Raw genomic sequence first — 24,882 nt, forward strand, 5'->3', positions numbered from 1 at the left:
GATGGACAGTTGAAATGCTTTGAGTGCCAGAACAAAAATATAAAATAAAAATGTTTTAAAAAAAATAAAAATAAATCGCCAGGAGTTCCAAATAATTGATATGAAACTGCCTGTCCGGAAGAGTCCATAGAGCAAATACCTGGAGATGATAGAGCATTATGCCACACCCCAGAAAGGAGTAGTCTGTGGTAATCTTCACTTGCGGGCAGGGCTCCTGAAAGGAGGCCCCCACGGAAAGATAGTTGGTCGAGGACCACGATAGTAGATCAGTCGTCAAGCAGGATGGACCTGGGATCATCTTGGAATCCGAAGCCTGAGACCAAGAGCTCTGAAGAGCCAGTTGAGTTCAACTAATTTTCAGTTGTGCAAGAGGACGGGCAAGCACACAATAAGCCATGAGGCCCAGAAGTCTCTGAAACCACCAAGCCGTCATGTGCACTGACTGGAGGAAGAGCTGACATGTGGTGGATAGATCCTAACGGCGGACAGGATTGTGGAACACCCTGGAATTTATCATATTCCAAAGGAAACCCAGGCAAATCAGGTCTTGGGAGACCATCATGGAAGATTTTTGCCGGTTCGCCGACAGGCCAAGGTAGAACAGGAGCTGGAGAAGAGACTTGAGATTGCTCAATGCCATCTGTGTACAAGGGCTGTGTAGGAGCCAGTATTCCAAATACGGATATACATGAACGCCTTTTAGCTGAAGGAAAGCTGCGATGACTGACATCTTCGTTAAGATACGCAGCGCTGAGATGAGACCAAAATGGAAAACAGAACTGAAAATGTTGTCCCAGAGTATCGCAGATATTGCCAATGCGGTCTCCATATCAGGATGTACATGCAAGCGTCCTGAAGGTCCATTACACTGATCCAGTCGCCCTTCTGAAGAGAGAACTTCATTTGGAAACCCATGATCATCTTGATTTTCTCTTGGGGAAGAGAAAGATTTAACTGGGAAAGATAGAGGATAGTGTGCAGGCCAGCCTGGTTGGGTATGGGCACAGAACCGGTGAGTAAATCACCTCTGCATGCGCCCCAAAGTAAGGGGTTCCACCACCCTGAGGTCTAGAAGTTTCTGTACCTCGGCTCTGAGGGAGGGCATCCCGATGTGTTGGAAGGGAGGGTTGCAAGGTGGGGGGGTAGGATGGGAGGGGCAAGTGAAACCCCACACAATGGACAAAACCCACCAGTCTTAGGTGATGGTCTGCCATGCCGCCAGATGAGACAAGGTTACTCCCACCAGAGTCTCGTGCGACTGACAAATATTTTGCGATTTGTCGGCAGCGAGACTACCTGTCCCTGGAGAACAGGCGGATGGGCGAGAAAAACCGACCACTCTGCCGTTGCTGCTTTTGGTGGGTCCTGCCAACGGGAGCATCAGCTCGGCACGCACGTCAATCCTGAAACCCCAGCAACCAAGAGAAGGACAGAGTCTGGGACCCCCAACCTCTGTGTATAAGGGGCCTTAGCTGGAGCTTTCACCAAGACCGATCAAGATTTGGCAGTTTGGGTACTCTCCTTGGTCTTTGAGTTCCTTGTCGGTAAAAGAATGAAAATTCCTTGCCGTCAAATTACCAGGTTACTCACCGTAGTGATCACCTTACTCCTAGTCCATAGTCCCCTTTCCTCCACACTTATGGGACATCTCTCCGTCCTGTGGGACGGGACCAGAGCACTTTGTAAAAAGCATCCACATGTTTTCCAAAAATTTGTCCTTCCTCTCTTTTTTGTGCAGGGCCCGGCACGCGCCCGTAACCCTGCCCATCTTGGCTCTGCCCCGCATATCGCCCATCAGTCCTTTTCAAAGACCGATTAGCAATAACAGAGGACCCTTATTAGAAGGGACGGCGGGCGGCCGTATGGAGCAAAGGGGACTATGGACTAGGAGTAAGGTGGTCACTACGGTGAGTAACCTGGTAATACTCCTAGGTCCCGTCACCTTTCCTCCATACTTATGGGAGATTCCCAAGCACGCCTTACAGAAACTATGGGTGGATGGAAGTCCCCCTCACTGAAACAGGTTCTTCAGCAAAGCCTGACCGAACTGAGCGTCAGCCCTTGAGCTCATGTCGAGACAATAATGCTTACAAAAAGCAGATGGGGAGGCCCAAGTAGCTGCCATAGCGATGGACTCCCAGGGGACATATTTCTGAAAAGCAACCGCGGCTGCCTTGCCCCGCACCAGGTGTGTATGAATACCTTTAGGAGGTTTCAGCCCTTAGACGGTGAAAGTCTCCGTGATGCAGGCGGCAATCCACCGAGAAATAGTTGCTTTAGACGCATGCTTGCCCTGAGGGTTACCGAAGGTTACAAAAAGTTGATGTTACGCTCACCTGGTATCCACGGAGACGCCGCTCACTTGCGGGGACTCTGGTACCCTTCTCAGCCGCTCCCTGGTATTATCAGCAGGGAAGTTCTGCCTGGAAAACAGGTGGGCAATGTTCAATACTGGGCAACTGGAGTGAGAGCCTCCTAACACCCGGTATGCCCGCAGCCCCCTCCCCGGACCTTTATTCACCTATCTGTTTTGGCGTGCTCTCCGTCCTGCCTTCTTGGCAAGGGCGCGTTGTCCTTGTGGGGGGTGAGCAATCTAGTTACTTCACTGATGCTCCCCTTAAAGTCTCAGGTAGGTCTTATTACTGGTATACTGTAAGCCTTTCTTGCACTGTCTTTTCTCTCTCCTTAGATGCGCGAAAGTTTGTGGTGGGCCGTGGGCTGAGTTTGGAATCGCCACCAGGTGATGGTGTTTGCAAGCGCCTTGATGCAGTAAGTAGGCGCTTGTGCGCGGCGCTAAGATGCCTTGCTTTTCTAATAATGTCTTTTCTCTCTCCTCAGCTGCACGGGAGTTCATGGTGGGACGTTTGTTGAATTCTAGATCACCGACGGGTGATTATGGTGAGAGCGCTTTGAGGCGGTAGGTAAGCGCTATGCGCAGTGCTCAAATGCCGTGCCTTTGCTAACCTGTTTGTCCTTTGTTCCCGTAGGTTGCGGCGCTCACCAGAGCAAGAAGTTCCTAGGCAGTGCGGGCAACTCGAGAGGCAAGCCGCCAGTACAATTGTAAAAGTCTAATGTCTTGTTTTTCCTCCTTTTGCAGGTCCGACGATTCGGGAGGCTCGCTGTTCCTTGATGTTGTTTACAGGAGCAGAGGGCAGCTAGCGGTGGAATCACAGGTAAGCTGCTGCGAATAATGATGTTCCTTTTGTCTTTCAGGTGCGGTGCTTTCCTGGTTCGCAGATGCTGCTGTAAACGATTAGCGTCACGCTGCAGGACTGCAGAGTAACGCAAAGTGGGTTCTCTAAATCAGGCCTGGTTTAAATAGCCTCAGGAAAAGTAGTCCAGGTAAAGTAGTCCCTAGGCTACCACACCCAAAACACTACCACATAGCTTGTTGCCAAGGAACCAAGCTATGTGGATGCCTCCATGTTGAGTGGCATCAAGTAAGGTAGTTCCCGAGCACAGTCCTCAGGTATGAGCCTGGCGCCGAAGGCACCAGGAGTGGCCCCAAGAGGGCCGGGGCAAAGGATGCTTCAGCTAGGTGGGGGCCTGAGTCGGGACCCCTCCTGGTTTATGGGCCTGCCTGGGGGATTTTAAGAGGTGGGTCATGACAGAACTCCTAAGCTCGGAAGTCCTGTCCAGGTAGAACTTGAGCGCTCTTCGGACATCAAGACAGTGTAGAACCCTCTCCGCCTCAGAGGCAGGGTTCGGAAAAAAGACCGGTAGGGAAATAGACTGATTCAGATGGAATTCAGTCACAACCTTCGGCAGAAAGGCTGGGTTCCACCGAAGGACTACCTTGTCCTTGTGAAAGACCAAGAAAGGATGCTCCACCAATGCCTGGAGCTCACTCACTCTCCTTGCTGACGTAACTGCGACCAAAAAGGACACTTTCCAGGACAAGTACTTGAGGTCCACAGTAGCCATTGGTTCAAAGGGTTTATGGCACAGCGCCGTCAGGACCATATTTAGGTCCCACGGCGGGTGCGGACTACGAACCGGAGGGTAGAGGAGTGTCAAACCTGCAAAATGCCTCTTCACCACTGGGTTAGTCAGGGAATAAGAACACTGGTCTGTAGAAAGATAAGCGGAAACCGCTGAAAGTTAAGTCCTGCATGACAGAACATGAACCCCTGACTCTGCTAGGAAGGACACCAAGGACAGGACTGTCAATCGTGGCCACCCTTGGATCCAACTTCTCCAAACACCAATGACAGAACCTGAGCCATTTACTCTTGTACTGAGATCTGGTCGATGGTTTCCTGGCTGCCTGGATAATGCGCATGTTATCCGCAGACAAATTCAGATGCTCTAAAGACTTGAACTCAGGCACCATGCCGCCAAGCTGAGCGATTGTGGGGAGGGGTGCCACATCTGCTGTTCCCCCTGGTGAAGAAGATCGGGAGTTACTGGTAACCTGATCGGCAGGTACACCGACAGGTGTAAAAGTTCTGAGAACCAAAACCTGGCCGGCCACCACAGGGCTACGAGTAGAAGGGAACAGTTCAACGAGTTCAACTTCCAGGTCGCACGGTGAACTAGAGGCAGGAAGGCGTAAGCTCTCATGTTGTGCCATGGAATCTCCCCCTTGCTGGTTGATGTAATACATTGACACCACGTTGTCCGTGCGTATGCGGACCACCTTGTTGACCATGAGCGGTCTGAACGCCCTGCGCGCTAGGAAGATCAGCAGGAGCTCCAAGTGATTTATGTGCAGGAGCCTGTCCTGAGGCGACCAGAGGTCCGAGACCTGAAGATCTAAAAACGCACCACACCCCAGAAGGGAGGAGTCCGTCATGATCGTCACCGTGGGGGCTGGGTCCTGAAACCCCGCGCCCCCCATGAACCCCGACAGGTTGGTGAGAGAGGACCACCAATCCAGGTCCACTCTCATAGAATCCGGAATTATCCGCTTGGAATCTGGGTCCACAGCCTGACACCAGGAACTCTGAAGAGCCATCTGGGTCCGTCTCATCTTGAGACATGAAAGAGGAAGAGCCAGTACACATGAGGCCCAGAAGCCTCTGGAACCACCAGGCCGACATGCTCTCCGACTGCGCAAACATCCGACACGTGGCTAACAGATCCGCCATTCTGTCCCCAGTCAGGAACACTCTGCAGTCGATCGTGTTCCAACGAAAACCCAGGAAAAATCAGGTCCTGTGAGACCGTCAGAGGATTTCAGCCAGTTCACTGACAGCCCAAGATGGAACAGGAGCTGAAGGAGAGACTGGAGGTTGCCCGCTGCTGCCAGCGGACAAGGTCTGTGTAAGAGCCAGTCGTCCAAATAAGGATACACATGATACCCTGTAGACGAAGATAGGCCGCAATCACTGACATCTTCGTGAAGACACGCAGCGCCGAGCTGAGGCCAAAGGGAAGCACCCGAAATTGGAAGTGCTCCTCTCCCAAAGAGAAGCGGATATATTTCCTGTGTGGATTCCAAATCAGGATATGCATATACGCATCCTGAAGGTCCACAACGCTGAGCCAATCGCCCTTCTGTAAGGAGGAGCATATCTGGCTGGGCATGATCTTGAATTTCTCTTGGGGTAGAAAAAGATTGAACTGGGAAAGGTCTAGGAAGGTGAGCAGGCCAGCCTGGTTGGGTTTGGGCACCGAAACAGCTGGGAGTTGAAGCCCTCCCCTCGCTCCCCAAGGGGGAACGGGTTCCACAGCTGAGGTCCAGAAGTTTCTGAACTTCAGACTGGAGGGAAGGTGAGCCCGACAGCTGAAAAGGAGGGTTGAGGTGGGTTAGGGGGTAAAGGTAAGCCCGCTCAAGCGACTGACAAGACCCATCTGTCTTCTGTGATGGTCTGCCATGCCTCCCAATGAGACGCAATGCGTCCTAAAACCAGGGTCTCGTGCGAGCGTGGAAAACCCTCATTTGGTAGGCTTATCGGTGGCGGTGCCACCTGAATCTGATGAGGCTGAGGAGCAAGAGAAAAACCGCATGCGCTGTTGTCTACGGAGGTTATTCCCCGCTGGAGTATCCACTCTGCTGGATTTTCGGTCGAGGAAGCCCCTAAAACCAGAGGAGGGTAGACTTTGTGACAACGGTCTCTGGGATTTGAAAGGCGTTTTGACCAGAACAGACAATGATTTAGCCGTCTAAAGAATGAAAAAGCTCCTTACCATCAAATGGAAGAACACCTTGTCTTGAACTTCCTTAGAAAATTTAGTGGCATGTAGCCACGCCTGCCGTGAGGTATCAACCCCCAGCATAAGGCCCTGAGCCGAGGTGTCTACGTGATGAGCCGCAGCCTCCAAGAGATCCTGGGCCAAGACGCTGGCATAGGAAAGGCCTCCTTTGAAGTTTTCCAGCTTCTCGACCGGAATGTGCTCCTCAAACTCCGACAGACCTTTCCACATCCGCAGGTTAGCTCCCGCTAATATCAACTCAGCGTTGGCCTGCCTGAGCTGCAAGGCCGAGTTGGCAAAAAATGTTCTCCCTAGGGAGTCAAGGAGCTTGTCCTCCTTTCCCAAGACCTGAGTAGCCGTCATGGAAGAGGATGCTGCAGGTCTGGATTGCAAGGTGGCCGCAGCCACCACTGTGGAGTGAGGCGGACAAGAAGACAGGGCCACCTCCTCTGAGGAATGTAGCCTGTACTGCGCGTCAATCTTATTGACGAAAAGTCCAGAGTGGCTTTTCCCAGACTCTTCAGACCTCGGCCAGAACGTCCTTCTGCAGGACCAGGCCGGCACACTCCAAGGGAGACAGGGTGAACACCCCAGAAAGCACGTCCTCTTGCAGAGCGGGTGCCTCGGGCACCGGAACAGCTAAGAAACTCGTCATGTCCAGTACCCGGTCATGAAAGGCTCTGATAGAGCGGGGAAGGTCCTCGTTGTCCTGATCGCCTTGAGGATCAGACAGGTCCGGGTCCTGCTGAGCCGTGTCAGGAACTGCATTGTCGACTGGGGACAACAGAGGAACAGGCGGAAGAGCCGGGGGAGGCACAAGGGGCAAGGGAGGTGCCGGCGGAACCACCGGAGGAAAGGGTGGAGCCAGAGACGAAGTGGACATATCTCCTTGAAAAGCTCTTTGAAATATTCCCTCATGGGGTCGGTGCGCATAAGCTCTTGAAAGTTACCGAAAAAGGTGTCCTCAGGAGATTGTTTCGGAACCCGAGGAGACCTCTCATGAGGTGGACAAATCCAGGTACGTAACAGGGGAAGGGTGCCACACCGACGTATCCACATAAATCCAAGGTGCCGCCCCTGCGGGCAACAAAACTTTGTGCGGAAGAGGCATCCGGGCGTTCCAATCATAAACCGGCCAGTAAGGATGCGCACAAGGGACCTTCGGTTCACCAAAGGGACCGAGCCCTACACCAGAGGCTGATGGCGAAGTTTTAGGGGTAGCACCTAAAATGTCTGCCGTGGCAGGAACGGGCGCCATTTTGTCCTCATCTGAGGGGAACTAAAGCATGTGAGGAAGTGAGGCAGGGGTCCCCGTCGATGGATCAGGGGTCATAATCTTAGCCTTAACATAAGGAACTTCGGCAGAGCCGGCACTATGAGGCCTGGAATGTTTTTGAGACATACCAACCGCCAAATTAGCCTTCAAAAGAAGGACCTCGGCACTGCTGGTAAAAGAAGAACTTTGCTTCTTTGCCCCCTCAACAGATCTGGTGTCACCACAAGAGCGGGACGGTGAGCAACCGCTTTCACCAAAAAGGCCTTGTCCGGCCTCTCAGAACTGTTGGTAGCTTTAGCCTCTGAACGAGGGACCTCGGCAAGCCCGGTAACAGCCTTATTTGCACGGGCCTCAAACATCCGTTCGGTAACAAGCCCAGCCAAGGCCTCGGGGTGCACCCCCCCCCCCCCCCCCCGTCTCATTTTTGAGGGAAGCCGACAGGCCTCAGAGCGAGCTCCGGTACCCCACGATTCAGTAGAACTGGGTCTACAAACAGCACCCACAGGAGGGGCCTCTGAGCGTACTCCGGTGTTCACAGGCCCCTTACGGAGAACCTCTGAGAAAACTCTGGTAGAATTATTAGGCCCAACGGGCACCTCAGGGCGAACCCCGGTGACGGAGCGATCAACATCCCTCCCAGACCGAGAGGAACCCGGAAAGGTATCCCCGGCTGGGGTGCTCTGGAAAGTAAAGAATTTACCGGGCGTTTTTTCTTCTCATCGATGAACGCCTGAAGATGCGAAGGAGGAGTTTGTCGGAACACCACCTCCCACCGCTCCAACCGACGTTGAAGTGCCCGGACCGAAAGGGAGTCAGTAAAAACATGAGTCCCAGCGGTGTTCCGGACCCAAACACTCTAAAAACAGAGGATGGGGATCCACCCTCGCGAAGCGACAGTGACACGAACAATCTGGAAAGTCTAACTTGAAAAACAGACTAATAACTAACGCTAGCAAGAGCCAGAGAGGGGAAAAATGGGAAGAAAATCTTCCGAGGATGCCCCGATTGAGCAGAGAAAAGGACTGATGGGCGATGCGCAGGGCAGAGCCAAGGTGGGTGTGGTTACGGCCGCGTGCCGGGCCCCACGCAAGAAAGAGGGACACATTTTTAGAAAAATTTGGATGCTTTTTACAAAGTGCTCCGGTCCCGTCCTACAGGACGGAGAGCTGTCCCATAAGTATGGAGGCAAGGGGACGGACGTAGGAGTATTCCCAGTTGAGGCGGTGGTGATTATACTCATGGAGGGTGAAGGGACCCTAGCCAAAGGGCGAGAGAGCCCCCCCCACACCCAGTTTCTAAAAATACAACTTACTGTGATGAAAGGTAAAGCTTTGACGCAGAGGACGGGAGCCAAAAGAAACAGATTGTTATCCTTAAGAAAGGCCCACCAGACGGTTTCAGGCTAGACCATCCCCAGTTCCGGAACAGGTAATTCCAGTACTCGAACCAGTGTTGGTAGCTCAGAACATATCTGAGAATATTTCAACTATACCAGGTAGGGTAGTCGGGGTCTCGGCCCTCCGGAATCCTATCAGAGTCACTGGTAAAGTGTATGGACATTACAAGGGTAGGGGGAGCTACCAATATGAATCAGGGTGTGAGACTGAATGATTCTCCCATGACCCCATTCCCATATTTAACTGGGTCTCGGGGTGAGCAGGGAAGTGGTCCTTTTAATCCATTCAATTCATTTTTTCTAGTCAATTTCCGTCTATCTGGGGTTCATCAGAGGGGGGAACTACCTCTTTTATGCTGGGGAATAAAGTGGATGGGAAAACGGTATATGCAAGCTCGATAGTAAAGCCCCCTGTAGTCCCAAATGAGGTGCCGGTGGGGAGTCGTGGTGTTACAAACGACTTGCCAGACCCATGTTGGATACAGGGGATACCCCTATTACACATTCGCCCCTTCCATGTCCTAATCCTACTTTCCCTATAGACAGGGTGGTGGCAGGATCTGGAATGGGGAAATCAATATTCCTCAAAGAGGTGGCTGACCTCCCCTCGGGATCTAACTAGAATGTCAGCCAGTATGAAGAATTAGTCGCAGCGCTTTCACTCCCCCTCAAGTGCTACTGTTCGAGGGCCCACTGGTGCTCCTGTAGGGAATGCAGAGCCATGCTATGGTCCAGCGGGCGACCCTCTAATAAAACATTCTTACTCTGATGTACTCAAAGGGAAAATAGTTGAAAGTGGCCCTTAGGGGTCCCTCGCGATATGGAAACAAGGCAATATCCATACACAAAAGTATGCTGCAGACACGAGGTTAAAATTCCCAATGCTAGGCTTTATTGCAAGCAAAGTAGTCCCAATTGGCCAATTATGGTCTCACGCCCCGCGACGTGTATTCTCTAGACCTCGAGTGACGCAAGAGAGCGAATTACGTACATCAGTTACATATATACAAAATGCATATCATACAATCAGCTATGACATGTTTACCACCCCCCTTTTATTGAGTTTCTTTGAACTCGGGATGATGGACATTTCCGACGAGTATGACAATTATAACACTTTCGATGTCTATTCTAGTAACAATGTGCAATTTAGAAAGTACGGAGGCATCTTCTAGTTGTTGAACAGAACATGGTGCTTCTGTTCTTGGAAGCAAGCTGCACACGGTGGAAGAGTAACATTCCAAGCTTTGCCATCTATGAGGTGCTATTCGTGACCTGGGAGCCGACACGCTCTAAAGGGTTTTGTGAAGGGGGGCCGTAAGAAGAGCATAATTCAAACCTTTAGCTGCTTTATTCTAACATTCTACCACAGTACGAGACTGGCTGGCAGCTGTGTAATGATTAAATGCCCTGCAGCTCTCCCTCAAGGCTACAAAGGGAGAGCGTGGGCATTCCTTTCTGGGCTGCTCATGAGGAGTTTCAACGACCCGCGGAGTTTCAAAGTCCCGCGGCCTTGCCCTTTCATATTCAGACAACAATGTTAACAGTTGAGCAGAGTAAGCAGAATTGCAAGCTGCAAAGCAGTTTAGACGAAAGCAATGACCAATGGTTAACAAGCAAAATGGCGATTCTTGCTACGTTTAAAATGGCCGCTTGTTGGTCAAGCATAGCAGTCTGTATTTCTATAATTCAGTGCATAAGACGGTTGGCCTTCGGCCATCAAGGTAAGTCTATCAAATGAAGGGTATTCACTTTTCCAGATTGACAGTCACACAGAGGGTGAAGGGTGGGGGCCACGCAACACATCAAGTTAAGATCCACTGCACTCTAGGTACGGACTATCAGATCTGTTTGAATCAGCCAAATATTCTAACCATTTTTGCATCCATCCCAAGCCTGGCTTTGGTGTCATCGGCAGATATTGGGAGAGTTTCCTTCCCAGTTAGAGAAGATTTGTGTACAAGTATCATGTCTCTGTCCTCTCCGCTAGTAAGAGAACTAATCTTTACCCAAAAAGAACTAGCAGAGATGTGTTTTGAAATCTCTGATTCGGGAATTGTTAAAAATGGGATGAGCCAATCCACTGCTAGTTTTCCCAAGGCTGCCGCCATAACCGAGGGGTTGGCCCAGGGTGGAGTGTCGAATGATATGGATTGGGCATCCATTATCTCCTCTCTATGGCAAAAATTGGTCCCATGAGCAGACTCCGCCTGTGGGAGAGAATTGGAATAGCATATGCTAGGTTTGAAATCTTGGAATACCCGAGGTAATAGCCACCTATTCACAAATCCTGTATGTATGAAAACTCTGAGAAAGGCGAACTGTATTTGTCTGCAAGAGACATGGATAACCTCAGCACCCACTCTGGATGGCTATAGTGTTTTTATCCAATCGGCTAGAGATGGGACGGTTGGGGAGGGTGACCATCGGGGGGGTTTTGACTGCCATAGATATTTCCCTCAGCCTCAGTGGGGCGGCAATTGCGAACTTGCCCTTTGGTGTGTTGGGGGTTGACTTTAGGTCAATAGACGGTTCGCATAATTTACTATTACTCAATATCTATTGGCATAAAGGTATTGAATTGGTTGGTCCATTTATAGATTGCCTTTGTCGGGTGCCGGACGAGTGGATGGATAACCACCCAGATGGCAGGGTTATAGTCATGGATGATTTAAATGCAAATTGTGTATATTCTCACAGATTTGGGGAATTGGAAATGACTGGTGGGGGTATTTCAGCGAAGGAAGTGGCTGGTCAGAAATGGATAACAAATTTGGGAGGTAGGGGTCTTTTTCCACTGGTGGAGAAAAGCACTGAATCAGGTAATGCTAGTAGTTGGCTTACTTTGCACAGAGGGGATAGTTCCTCTGATTATATTGTTGTCGATTCCTCTCGTATGAACTCATGCCTGTCATTTGAAATACTTAAAAATTATTGGAGCGACCACTGTGTTCTCGCGGCACAACTTAATTGGGTTATTAGAAAACGTGGGCAAAAATTCAATTTAGTGCCCAAGGTAGGGCAGAATGCTGTTAAGTGGACTGACCCTAAGATTTGTGCATTGCACTCTGAAATACATCACGCATTGAGTCGTTAAACCTACGATTGGAAGCTCCAAAATTTGAATGCAGTCGAGTTCCAGTAGTTTGTGGGTCAAATGACTGAAAATGGCTTCGGGAATGAGAACAAACGGTTTTTGCCAAGTTAGGCATGCCCATTGTTAAAATACTGATGTAGCATCTGCAAAAAAGATGTGAAGAACCATAAAGCATATTCAGAGTACTATTCAGGATGAGGCAGTGTGCAGAAAGTTCATAAGGAAGGTTAAGCAATCATACAAGAATTATTGTAAGTTTATTAAATCTGTAATGCTTCAGAACGACTCAGAAAAGATGCTTGGAACCCTAATCTCCACAAATGCAAGTGCATTTTGCTATTTGGTCAATGGGCAGGACCCAAACTATACAACTTGCCAGTCAAACTCAATTTCAGAAAAAGTTTGGGTCGAATATTTGGAAAATCATTGATGGACCCACCATTGGTTTTGGACTGGACTAGAGAGGATAGGTGGAACCCAAAAATTGAGCTAGAAACCATCTCAAAACGAATTACCAGATGTAAGCGCTCTAGGCCCAAATGGCCTAACAAATACATTTAAGGATGATCCTAATTTGTGGGCTCAGTTGTTGCGGCTGGAGTTCAGCGATATTTTGTCTTCGGGAATGACCCCTGTATCCTGGAACACAGCACATATTGTACCACTCTTCAAGTGCGGCAGCAGGACTGATCCGGTGAATTATCGCCCAATTTCTCTAATTGATGCGGGTTGTAAGATCTTATCTTTCCTGTTGTCACCCTTGGGAGTGGGCTCTTAGGAGCCACCCGCTGGCCCAATTCCACACAGGGTTCAGAAGGTGTCATTTGACCAATGTCAACGGCCTGGCCCTGAAGTGTGTACAAGAGGCGGCATGGTCAACAGCGGGCGGTTGCACGTATATGGCTTCAATCGACCCGACTGCTGCGTTTGACCAGGTTGACCCGGGCAGGTTGTGGTTAAAACTGGCTGTTTGGGGCCTTCCTGTAGGGCTTTTGAGATTAATCTGTGGGGTCCATGACAACTGTGGGGTTCGGGTCCGTTTGAACCAAGGAGATTTATCAAGGAGAATTAGATCCCATCCGGGGGTCAGACAGGGTTGCACTCTGGCACCCCGGCTGTTCAACCAATACTTTTCAGATGTAGTCATCTCACTTGCCAAAGGGGACTGCTGGCCCCTAAAATCGGCAAGGACAAAATTATCTGGTTAGCATATGCTGATGATCTGTTGATCTTTGACAACACCAAGGTGGGGTTGCAATGGTCTAAGAAATTTTGAAGCTTATGCTAAAACCAACGGTCTACTAATGAATCCCTCCAAAACTCGAATTCTGTCCTTTAGAAAAGCAAGCAGTAAGTCAGGCTTTATTGGTAAGTTGGGGGAGACTCCTTTGAATTTGGTCGAGTTTGTGCAATATTTGGGGTTTAACATCTCAGCCTACCCGGGCTCTAAGCCTCTAACTGAATCTATATTAGATAAGGCAAAATTGTTAGAAACACGGATGGTCAGGATTGACCGAAAGTTTGGTAAATTTTCTCGCAAGCCTGCTTTGATATTCTATGAGAGGAAAATTATACCCAAACTGATCTATGGCCTGGAACTGGCTCCAGAGAGAGTGAGCGAGTCACTTAATCGCATTGAGGGCCGTATTTGGAGAAGATTGTTATGCATGCCAAATGCAATTCGATTTGAATTGGGTGTTGTATCAATGTGGGCTCGGGTACAGTGGGCTTGTATATCTCTACGCAAAAATTAAAACTGGAGTGCTAAACACATTGCATCACCTACTAGATAGAAACCTAGATCACGCAAGTACATTGACTTCCTTAAGGGATAGATCAGAGGCCATCTTAGAAAAGATTGGAATGACAACTGAGTCATTGATCTGCAATCCTATGTATGTAAAACGTGCACTATTCAATTTTGATTGGTGTGAAACTGTAGATACATTTCATTCTTATCCTTCACTGGTGCACTTGAACCACGAAAATAGAGCCTGTGGATCAGCCTCGAAGGTTATTCTACAATTTCCAGATAGATTATATTGAGGTATTGTTCTTAGAGCTAGATGTAATGTCCTTCCCACTAGAGATAACTTGGTCAGAAGAGGGGTGATCCCAGTGGATATGGCTGGATGCAGGTTCTGCCTGGCCAAGGAGGAGTCTTTAAAACTTTTGGTTATGGAACGTGCGATTCTTCACCCACTTAGGGTAAAATATCTGGAACCCCTAAAACGCAAATATATTACGTTTGAGGACGAGTGGGCATGGAAAAGATGTTTAAATATCCAAACCACTCATGAGGGCTTGGCCCTATCCGGATTCATTAAAAGCTTAAATTTATAAACTTATAATATCATATGGCTACATTTGTTGTGCCAGGATTATGAAATGGTTTATGTAAATGTCTGGGCACAATATTACATTTTTTATCTTGCCTTTTTTGTCGGTAGAGTAGTTTATGTATAATGTGAAAACATGTTTTCGCTGTGTTCGTTTAAATTATTGTTTTTTGATGTTTTTGTAAAGGTTTGAATAAACCATTTACAAAAAAAACAAGTTGGTTTTTATTTAGCTTCATCAAACAGACCTAAGAAATAAAACTGTACGAGAAACTATCATTTTTCAACCACAAAGTGAAAAGTAGTTCCTTCAATCACCCAGTGACTCACCATCTTCCATATCTTCCTCCGTGTTGTGCCCATCAGCCATGGCCAAGTTACCATTGATAACTGGATTCGGAGTATTTCCTGGGGGATCATCTGTATCTCCAGCTCAAATAAAAAAAAACAATTAATACTGGAGGGGGGAATCAGACAAGCCCGCCATGTATAAAAAAGAAACACGGATAACAAATTATTGAGAAGCACCTACAGTGCAGATGCAATACTACAGATTTTTTTTAAAAAAACCACTAATACTTATTCCAATGATCAAGTTTTGCTTCATATGTTTGCCATTTTGGTAGCTAGTATGTAAATAACAAAAAGTAGATTGTGGCTAAGGCAAGTACATTCAAATCTTCTGACCACATGCACTTACATGTTTATTTTTTACATTTCACGAATCAAACGCCATGCTGCTGGAGTACCAGTTTCTTAGCTACAACAGCATGCACAACTGTGGTATCCTTCCCAGATAGAGACAACCCAGGGGACTTGTGGGAGCAGTTGGGTATTGTGTTCTGCATAAGGCACAAGCAGCTACTGCAGGCAGTGTGCTAGGCACCCGTTTCAATTAACATTTTTTACATTTGTGGCCATGCCCCTGCTGCTCCGTCAACAGCAAAGGTAAGTCTGTGCTCCCATACATAGATGGGGAAAAGGTGATGCACAAAAGAACAAATGAACAAAAGAAATTCAAAGGGGGAATGCATCTGGAATTAGGGCGCTATAAATCTTGTGGTAGCAGGAAAGCATGCTTAACTGCAATACGTTACTGGTACTCATGGGGATCTCAAGAGTGCACAGCTCAGTTTAGAGCAGTGTTTTGCTGTGGCAATGACTAGGCCCACCAATGCAGGACACTGGATGTGGTTGCTGGAGGAGATGGAGGTGCCCAAACGGGGCTAAGTAGTAAATCTGTCTCCTTTGCTCCCCTTTTCACACTATACTGACACCCTTTCAGGATTCGAAACTCCAATTTGACAAGCAGAAGCTAAAACCAGCTCCAGGTATCCCAGATAACCAAATAGGCATAGGCAAGAGCTACAGATGGGGAACCAGGAGCAAATCCAGCACACAGCAAATCTAACTTCCACGTGATATGCACACTAGCATTTTGCCCATAATATATGCTCCATTTTATTTAAGTGTCAATTCTTTATTTTCATTTTTTAACATTAAAAGTTAAGGTCATATGTATACTTGTAATGCACCAGTTGGCCTGGGAAGCCAAACGTAGCTCCTGGCAATTGTTGGGTTTAAGCTAACCAGGTTCTCCTAGAAAAGGCACTAAATAGCTATCAATTTCAAGCCCTGGCCCTATACTCTACCCCCGCCCCCACACTCATTTTTGCTTTTTTCGGTTCTGTTCATACTATTAGTGCCCTATGACAGGGGTCTGCAACTTGCGGCTCTCCAGAGGTTTTGAACTACAACTTCCATGATCTTTCCCCACTGACTTGTGGCTAGGGTGGCGGTGAGTTGTAGTCCAAAACATCTGGGAAGCCAGAGGTTGCAGAAGCCTGTCCTGTACCTACCTGTGTGTCATCATTTTCTTCATTTCAGTTTACTTCTAACCTTACCATCGGTCAGTCGCTTTGCCCATCCTTTTGTCCACCCCTTTGCTTTCCTAATCCTTTACTGGGCATCTTTATCATCCCTTTCCCTCTGCCCCATTTCTCACTCAGTTTCACACTTTCTTCTCTGTCCGTCGTCTATTTTCTCTTTCCAACCCTCTTTCATCTCTGGCTTCTCTAGCCCCCCCCCCACCACCACCCTTGGTGATCTATATTCCTGACAACGCAACAGATTCCTCGGCTTTCTCATCCTTTTTTCAATCTCCCTCACCAATCTTGCCCACTAACCAACTCGCACGTTTCTCCTCTTTACTATGGGACCCTTTTCTCAGCTTTCTTAATCTCACTTCCAGTCCTCTTTCTCCTGACTTACTGGTGGCCTCCACACCCTTATTTTCATTCATCTTTCTCAGTTTTAGAATTCTGTAATTTGCAGCATAGACTTTAATTGCCAGTTTCCCCAGTTCCAAGTGAAAGATTATAAAAAAAACAGATTCACGAGCTGAAAAACAACCAGCGCCAAAAGTAACATGATTTGCTCCAAATACTAAGTACCGAAAGCAACAGTGAACATGTAGGTTGTTAGACCTCTTGCTGCGGCAATGCTTTGGATTACTGGATACAACCCTATGCTAGTAAAAGTCAGACCAAAACAATCGTTCCAGTGGGCACCCCTATAGTAGCTTTGACTTAATTCAGTCGTGGTGATTAACTCCAGGTATTGCCACACAGGTCTTTATTGTACCCATATATCTTGTTACTGCACAAGAAATAAGTATACAATATGTACACAACATATCAGATTGTCTTCAGCCAAGGTTTACAATATAGCTTAATTTATGCAATTATTTAGTCTCGTTAAAAAGTCAAAGCCACAATTCATTGTAGAGTGGATTTCCGCTTGTGCAGTTTATGCCACATATGCAATGGATTGATCCTTTTGAAGTCAAAGCAGACTACATGGCACAAGTTTCGGCACTGGGGCTTTTTCAAAGCATAAGCACATTGGAATTTCTTGGTAGGCTAATGCAGATAGACAATGAGGGAGAAAAGAGCCACCCAAAGAACCAAGGAAACTGCTACACAAGCTACTGTCCCACTAATCTCCCATCCCCCATGCGGTAATCATTAAATATATAATTGTGTTCAGACTGATAATTCAATGCAGCACTACTCGTATTTGATGACATTAACTGCATCCTGAAGAAATCAGGGCACCCAGTGCACCATTATATTGGTTGTTAGACATTGCATTCATTTGGAAATCTCATGACGTTTGAGCAATTGCCCTGTGCCGTTTTTCAGAGTTTCCCATTTTGAAATTTAAATAGGTGGGTCACATGACATCTAACTAGCACAAGATATCCTGCATAACAGCGATATTCATCAGAACCTTTAGGAACTTCATTTCACAGAATCCACAGCACGAATATTACGTGACACGCATAGCACGTTAATATGATAGACCGCGGTTGCCTCGCGACAGGCTTACGCGGAAATTAACCGAGATGTTCGGAAAGCTGGCACAGGCATCGCGCATGAGAATCGCTCCGATTTAATCGGGTAAGTGTAAAGAATATAAAACGCTAGGTTAAAGGATAGCTCTCTGTAACAGTAGCATTACAAACACGCGGTATAGTCACAGATACAGACACCAGTCTGAGCACTGCAGAACAGATTAGAATTCCAGAGTGCAACCACCGTCCCTCCGACTGCACACAAACATGCAATATTACGTTGGAAATTTTACATATTGGCAACAAGCAGGGTGAGTAATGTAACATAACTCAAGCAATTTAACTTAATACCAGATTATGACAGATAGTAATGGTCATTTATGAATATATTTTAGAGTACAAGAATCATTATACAATCAAGATATGCCATTTCCTTACAAAAGAGGATGATCTCATTTCTGCCAGGTAACGGAAACTTTTAGCTGCCAGGCCATCATTTCTTAATTTTTTGAACTGAGCAGTCACTTTTAATTACTAATGCATACTTAATATACACTCCACAGGTGTCCAGTACCACTGGAGAAATAGAACATTGATACAAATTTTACAACAGATGAAGTTTCTATTAATGCACAACGAAATTGAGGAATATTTAAGACATTTTTTATGAGTTTCTGAAGACGTTTTTGAATATAGTAACATTTTTGCTCCTGAAGAAGAGCGGGTCACTCTCGAAACACGTCGAGCTCAGAAACAAATTTGTCATTTGTTCTTGTTTTGATTTTTTATAATTTTGAGATTGAATTGTGGAAAATAAATCCTATACTAATATTGTTTGACTGGTTTCATCTGGAATTACATATAACAAATGTGTGACGCAATTATTTAAATTGTGGATCAAATCATTGATATATTTACGACAATATTGTAATTAATTTTGATTGGATATCAGTTCCAATACATATAGGTGTGCAGGGGATGGGAGTTCCAATTGACAATGGGTACTCTATTTTCTTCATTATTGTACCGACTTGATACTTAACACTCGTTAAATTAGTGAGCCTTAGGAGCTCCAAATAATTGAATACCTTAACTGATAGAACTACGAAGGGTGTGCTTTATCTCATGTCATTGTGTAGCCCTTTCCATGCTCCACTCAGCTACATCCGATACTCTCGATGTTCTTGCACCAGTCATGAGGATCCGTTTGAAGCCCAAAGCCAAGTGCAACTCTTGTTAAGACTCCGACCTCATCACCCTTCAGCACGAGTGTAGGGTGGCTGAGAGGAAATGGCATGCTTCCAGTACATTCTCTGACAAACTGGCCTGCCGCCTGCTCCAAAAGGCAATACCAGCTCTGTCTGCACCAAGAAGAGCCCACATCCAAGCCTGCGTCTCTGCGGCATCCATCAACTCCGCCGAACTCAATCTGTAAGGAGCTGGCCAATCCTGCTACAGTCTACCTCTGCTGTCCCCTCCCAGGCCCTCTGCACAGCCGTGGCTTCTCATTTCATCTCAAACTCGGGCCATCCTGTCCTCTTCCTCTCCACCCCGCTCTTCCTCTGGCCCTTCTTCGGCCACCTCTCCTCTCCGCCTCCCCCCCCCATTTGCCCCAGTTGAGGTTTGACTAGTCCGATCTATGAAAGTCTTGTCAAAACAGGTTCACCCATCTTCTCCAAAACCATCAAGCACCACAGGCACCCTGGCTCCGGCTGACTTCTGCAACCAATCCTTCGCCACTGGAGTCTTCCATTCCCCCAGAAGCACTCCCTTGTACACCCTTCCAAAACCCTCTGCCGGCCCTTGCTGCCCAGCTAACTATCACCCAATCTCCAACACTCCTTTCCTAGACAAACACCTGGAAAAGCTGGCCATCTCCCAGCTTAATCTGCACACTGAATCTGTTGGTTGTCTCCATGACCATCAGTCTGGCGTCAGACCTGCCAGAAGCATGGAAACTGCTCTGAATATCCGTGAAGACCTGCTCTCCAACCTAGATGCCAACACCCCCCTACCCCCATGTCTATATATTATCTCTCTTCTGCCTTTGACACGGTCAACCATGCCATCCTGCTCACCTGTCTCCACGATAACTCGGGCATCACCAATCGGGCCGTGGCTTGGCTAACTTCTTTCCTCTGATTGACCCTCAGAGGTCCAACTTGAGATCTTCCTCTCTATCTCTACCTCTGGTGTTCCCCAGGGTCCAACCTCTCTCCCTGGCTGTTCAACCAATACCTGGCACTTCTTGCCCACCCCTTTGCCGCTCTGCCCCAACTTTGTGCCATGCGGGTGATGACTGCTCATTTTCAGGCTACCTTCAGCCACCTCTTCTCATCTGACTGTGCTCTCCAGAAGTGGTGTGCCGCCAATGATCTCTGCCTTAATGCCAGTAAGAGCAAGATTCTCATCCCCACACCTGCTCTCGCCTTTCCTGTCGCACTCTGGCCGGCCTCTTGACCCTCTTCCTGCTCCCACCTGTGAGGCTAAAAACAGTCATCTTCGACTCTACACTCTCCTCACATCTGACTTCTAAGACGTCACACGGACCAGTTGCACCTCAGAGGTTTTCTTTCTTTACTCTACTTTCCCCAGAGCTCTGGTTCTCTCTAGGCTGGACTACTGCAACAGCCACTTTCCAAATCTCCCTGCCTCTACTCTCCGCCCTCTGCAACTCATCCAAAAGAAGACCGAGACTTGCCCTCAAGCACAGGGATCGTATCTCTCCAAGACTGAAATCTCTGCACTGGCTCCCAGTGGTGGCAAGGGTTAAGTTCATACCCCTCTGCATTGTCCACAAGGCCTTCTGTGGCCTCAATACCTTAAAACTCTTCCAAAATATCTTGCTTCTCGAGCTCTTCGCTCATCTGACTCCGAGGGTCAGTTGCTTGTCCAAGCAACGAGTTGGTGGAAGATCTTTCTTCTGCTGGGGCCTCCCTCTGGACTAGCCTCCTTGCCTCTCTGAAATAGGAAAGCCATCTTGGCTTCCGGAAGCACCTCGAGACCTTCCTTTTTGCTTCTGTTTTCTCACCTCTCCCCTGCTCATCTCCTGGCTGAAACTTCACTGGTTACCTGGCTAACCACTGATCTCGGACCCAGGTCCCCTTCCCACCAGTTGCACACCTGCACAGGCCCCTTGGTAACCCTTTCACTCAGGGACTATTTTCCCTATATCCCTATAGCCCTGTACCAGCCCTTGACACCTGATGTCTGCACTTACCCTTGCACTTGCCACCAGCTGGCTGCAAATTTTACTGTTTACCCACTGCATCGCCCCCTCCCACTAACCCCCCCCCGCACTTTTCCCATACCCCCCCCTCCCCTGCACTCAATGTCACCTGGCCTAGTAAGATCGTTGTCCATCTTCCCTTCTTTTCCTCCCCTTGCCCTGTCGCGCCTCGAAACACGTGTATAGGTGTGTTATCAATGCCACATCATATATGCAACCATCAGATTGCAGTGCTAGGTTTGACCACGTGATCATGTATATATTTGAAAGTGTTCACTTGTCAACATGATACACTTGCCCAACAAAATTAAAAGTAGTTGACAGATTTAGATGCACTTACCTAAACATTACTGTAAAGCATGGAGATGTGCCGTTTTTTATAGTGGCAATATTGTAATTATGCATTATGTAACAAAAACTTAGGAATTAAACGTAGGACTGTCTTAAAATGAAGTTCACACATACTGGTCTTTGAATAGGCTATAGTTACACCTAAATAGGAGTATAGCCATTACTTCTGGTTTGCAATTATTTGAAAAACAAATCTTGCCTAGCCACACAAGCCGCGACACTTTAGAGCCGTGGAGAGAATTAAAGTTGCACTCCTTATCCCCTGTGAAATTGCAGTGAACATACAAAATAAGGTGGCAAGAGCCCTGAGGGCAAGAGGCATACAGGGCGAGCCGTTTTCTCATTGAACAGGGTAACTTAAATAGCTAACTTTGCTAAAGTGTCAATTTGATTAGCAAACCTACAGAATTGCATAGCAAATTGCTATGCAACAATGCTTATTTTATGCCTTGCATTGCATTAAAGGCTTCCGACGCTGGCCTGCATGCCCGCAGTGTGAGATTGACGGGCAATAGGCCTGCCTATCAAACCTACACAAAAATGGAGATCATTCTATACAGGTTATTAACACGACACATGGAGGTAAATGGGTGGTTGATCTGAAAAGTACAATCTGAAAGTGGCCAGGATGCTCAATCTTAAGCTTGTTTACCATCAAATACCTAAAGCATTAGAGGCTACTGACAGATTGCACGAAGGTGAGAACTAGTCACCAATTTCACTGGCCAAAGATTGATGCAGATATAACTGCACCAGCAAACTATTTTAACCTTTTACTTTTGTTGGCACTAGGGCAGGGTGGTGAGTAGTAATGTGGGAAGACTGGCTATCGTATTGGTGTGTAAAAGATTAGAATAACAAAGTTACTCACTGTAGTGACTACCTTACTGCTAGTCCCCGTTCCTCCATACATTTGTGATATTCCATCCTTCGGGACGGGAGCACTTTGAAGCATCAAAATAATAAGGTTACTCACCCTAGTGACCACCTTACTCCTAGTCCATAGTCCCCTTTCCTCCATACTTATGGAACATTCCTCCGTCCTGTGGGAAGGGACTGGAACACTTTGTAAAAAGCATCACATTTTTCAAAAATGTGTCCTTCCTCTTTACACTGGGTACCGCATGCGACCGTAACCCCGATCTCCTTAGCTCCGCCCAGCGCATCAATCGCCCATCAGTCCTTTTCTATCGCCTTTAAGCAATAACAGTAACCTTGTTAGAGGGCACGGCGGGTGTATGGAGGAAAGGGGCCTGGCCTAGGTGTAAGGATGTCACTATAATGAGCAATCTTAGTATTCTCCCAAGTCCCGTCCCTTTCCTCCATAATTATGGGAGATTCCCAAGCACTCCTCACAGGAATTACGGGTGGACTTAAAACAACTTGCTGAAAAAGATTTTTAAGCACAGCTTGGCCAAACTGGATCGGAGCTCCAGGTCTGATGCTCAATCAGTGTTTACAAAAGGCCGATGGAGGACCAGGTAGCCACTTTCGTGATGGTCTCCCAGGGGACATACTTTTGAAAGGCAACAGCAACTGCCTTGCCCCGTACCAGATGTGCATGAACCTTTTGTAGGTTGAAGGCCTTGAACAGCGTAAGACTCCATAATACAGGCAGCGATCCACCTGGAAATAGTTGCTTTGGAGGCCTGTTAACCCTGCGGATTACCGAAGGTCACTAAGAGTTGAGAAGAACTCCTAAATTCAGATGTTCTGTCCAGATAGAACTAGAGCTCTTCTAAAGTCCAGGCAATGCAAAACCCTCTCAACCTCTGAGACTGGGTTTGGAAAGAAGACAGGCAAGGAGATTGAGATGAGATGAAAATCAGAGACCACTGTTGGAAGGAAAGAAGGATTCGTCCTCAGGACAACCTTATCCTTATGAAAAACCAGAAAGGGCTGCTCCACCGACAAGGCCTGGAGCTCACCCTCACGTCTTGCCGAAGTCACAGCGACCAAGGACACTTTCCACGAAAGGTGCTCAAGGTCTACAGTAGCCAAAGGGCTTCTGGCACAAGGCTATAAGGACCACGTTCAGATCCTACGTCGGATGCAGTTTGCAAACAGGAGGGTAAAGACACGAGACCTACAAAGTGCCTTTTAACCTCTGGGTTTGCCAATGAAAGACCACTGATCCGTGGATAGTTATGCAGCAACAGCTGAAAGGTAAGTCCTGTATGTCAAGACATGGATACCTGACTCTGCTAGTTGAGACAAAGGACCGCACCATGTCGATCGTAGCCCCCCTGGGGTCCAGCTGTCTGGCTAAGCACCAGTGGCAGAACCAAAGCCATTTGCTCCTGTATTGAGATCTCGTTGAGGGCTTCCTGGCCGCATGAATAATACACATGTTATCAGGAGACAAGTTGAAGTTCTAAAGATCTGAACTCAGGCACCATGTCGCCAAACTAAACGATTGTGGGGAGGGGTGCCACAGCTGCCGATCTCTGGTGAAGCAGGTCGGGAACCAACCGAAGCCTGATCAGTGCACACAGATAGATGCTGAAGCTCTGAAAACCAAAACCTGGCCGGCCACCACAGTGCTATGAGCAGAAGAAAGAACAGTTCATCGTGCTCTTCAGCTTGCACAGCATCCTATGAATCAGAGTCGGAGGCGGGAAAGCATAGGCTCTCAAGTTGAGCCAGGGAATTTCGAGGGCATCCCCCAGAGAGGAGGCTCCCAGCCCGTTCCTGGAGCTCCAAGTGATTTATATGAAGGAGTTTGTCCTGCAGTAACCAGAGATCTGAAACATGAAGGTCCAATGTCCCACCCCACCCCAGAAGGGAAGAGTCCGTCGTGATTGTCACTAGCGGGCTGGGGTCCTGAAAGGCCGCGCCCACCGACAGATTGCTGAGAGACAACCACCACACAAGGTCCGCTCATGAAAGATGGAACAGGAATCATTTTGGTCCACTACTTGGCGCCAAGAACTCCGAAGAGCCATCTGTGTTCGCTTCATTTTGAGACTAGCTAGAGGAAGAGCCAGCACACATGAGGCCATGAGGCCCAGAAGCCTCTGGAACCACCAGGCTGACATGCTCTCTGACTACACAAACACCTGACTGACCACAAAAGTGATGGGTGGAAGGTTTCGAATGAATCTAAACCACTGGCAATTGCTCTGGGCGACCTTCCACACCACCGTTTTTTAGCGCCATTGCAAAAGGGGACCAGCCATGTGCAAATCAGTCAGCAGCTGCCGCCACCGAAGGTAGCAGCCCAGCCCGAACTGCTAGGCCAGGTCCCCTCTGCACAGAACTTTATCCTGTACCTCTTTAGAGAAATTGGTAGCGTGCAGCCAAGCCCGACAAGAGGCGTGCACGCTAAGCATATGGCTAAGCATATGGCCCCGGGCCGAGGTGTCGACATGATGTGCCGCGGTCTCCAGCATATCCTGTGCCAGGACCCTGGCATCTGACAATCCCGCTTTAAAATCCTCTAGTTTATTAGCGGGAATTAATTCCTCAAACTGGCAGACCTTTCCACATTTTCATATTCGCCCCCGCTAATACCAGTTCTGCGTTAGCTTGACGCAACTGCAGGGCTGAATTAGCAAAAATCATCTTCCCCAAGGAGTCAAGAAGCTGATCCTCTTCGGCCAGAACCTGCGTTGCCACTGTAGAAGACTATCAAGCGGGTCTGGATAGTAATGTAACCGCAGCCACCACTGTGGAGGAAGGGGCGGACACAACGCTAAGGC

General features: G+C 47.9%; 1 protein-coding gene across 4 annotated transcripts in view; it reads right to left on the bottom strand.

The window, feature by feature from the left end:
• Positions 1 to 24,882, bottom strand: part of USP7 (ubiquitin specific peptidase 7) — a 2,259,762-nt gene that overhangs the window by 2,119,473 nt on the left and 115,407 nt on the right. For 3 of the 4 annotated variants that reach the window (XM_069647850.1, XM_069647849.1, XM_069647847.1), the window contains exon 2: positions 14,577 to 14,678. In XM_069647850.1, coding sequence (XP_069503951.1) covers positions 14,577 to 14,678 — 102 coding nt within the window. The remainder of the gene's footprint in view (positions 1 to 14,576; positions 14,679 to 24,882) is intronic. The other variant, XM_069647848.1, reaches the window with a different exon arrangement.

This window comes from Ambystoma mexicanum, chromosome 2q, assembly GCF_040938575.1.
Source record: "Ambystoma mexicanum isolate Mex_15411 chromosome 2q, UKY_AmexF1_1, whole genome shotgun sequence".
Lineage (NCBI taxonomy): Eukaryota > Metazoa > Chordata > Amphibia > Caudata > Ambystomatidae > Ambystoma > Ambystoma mexicanum.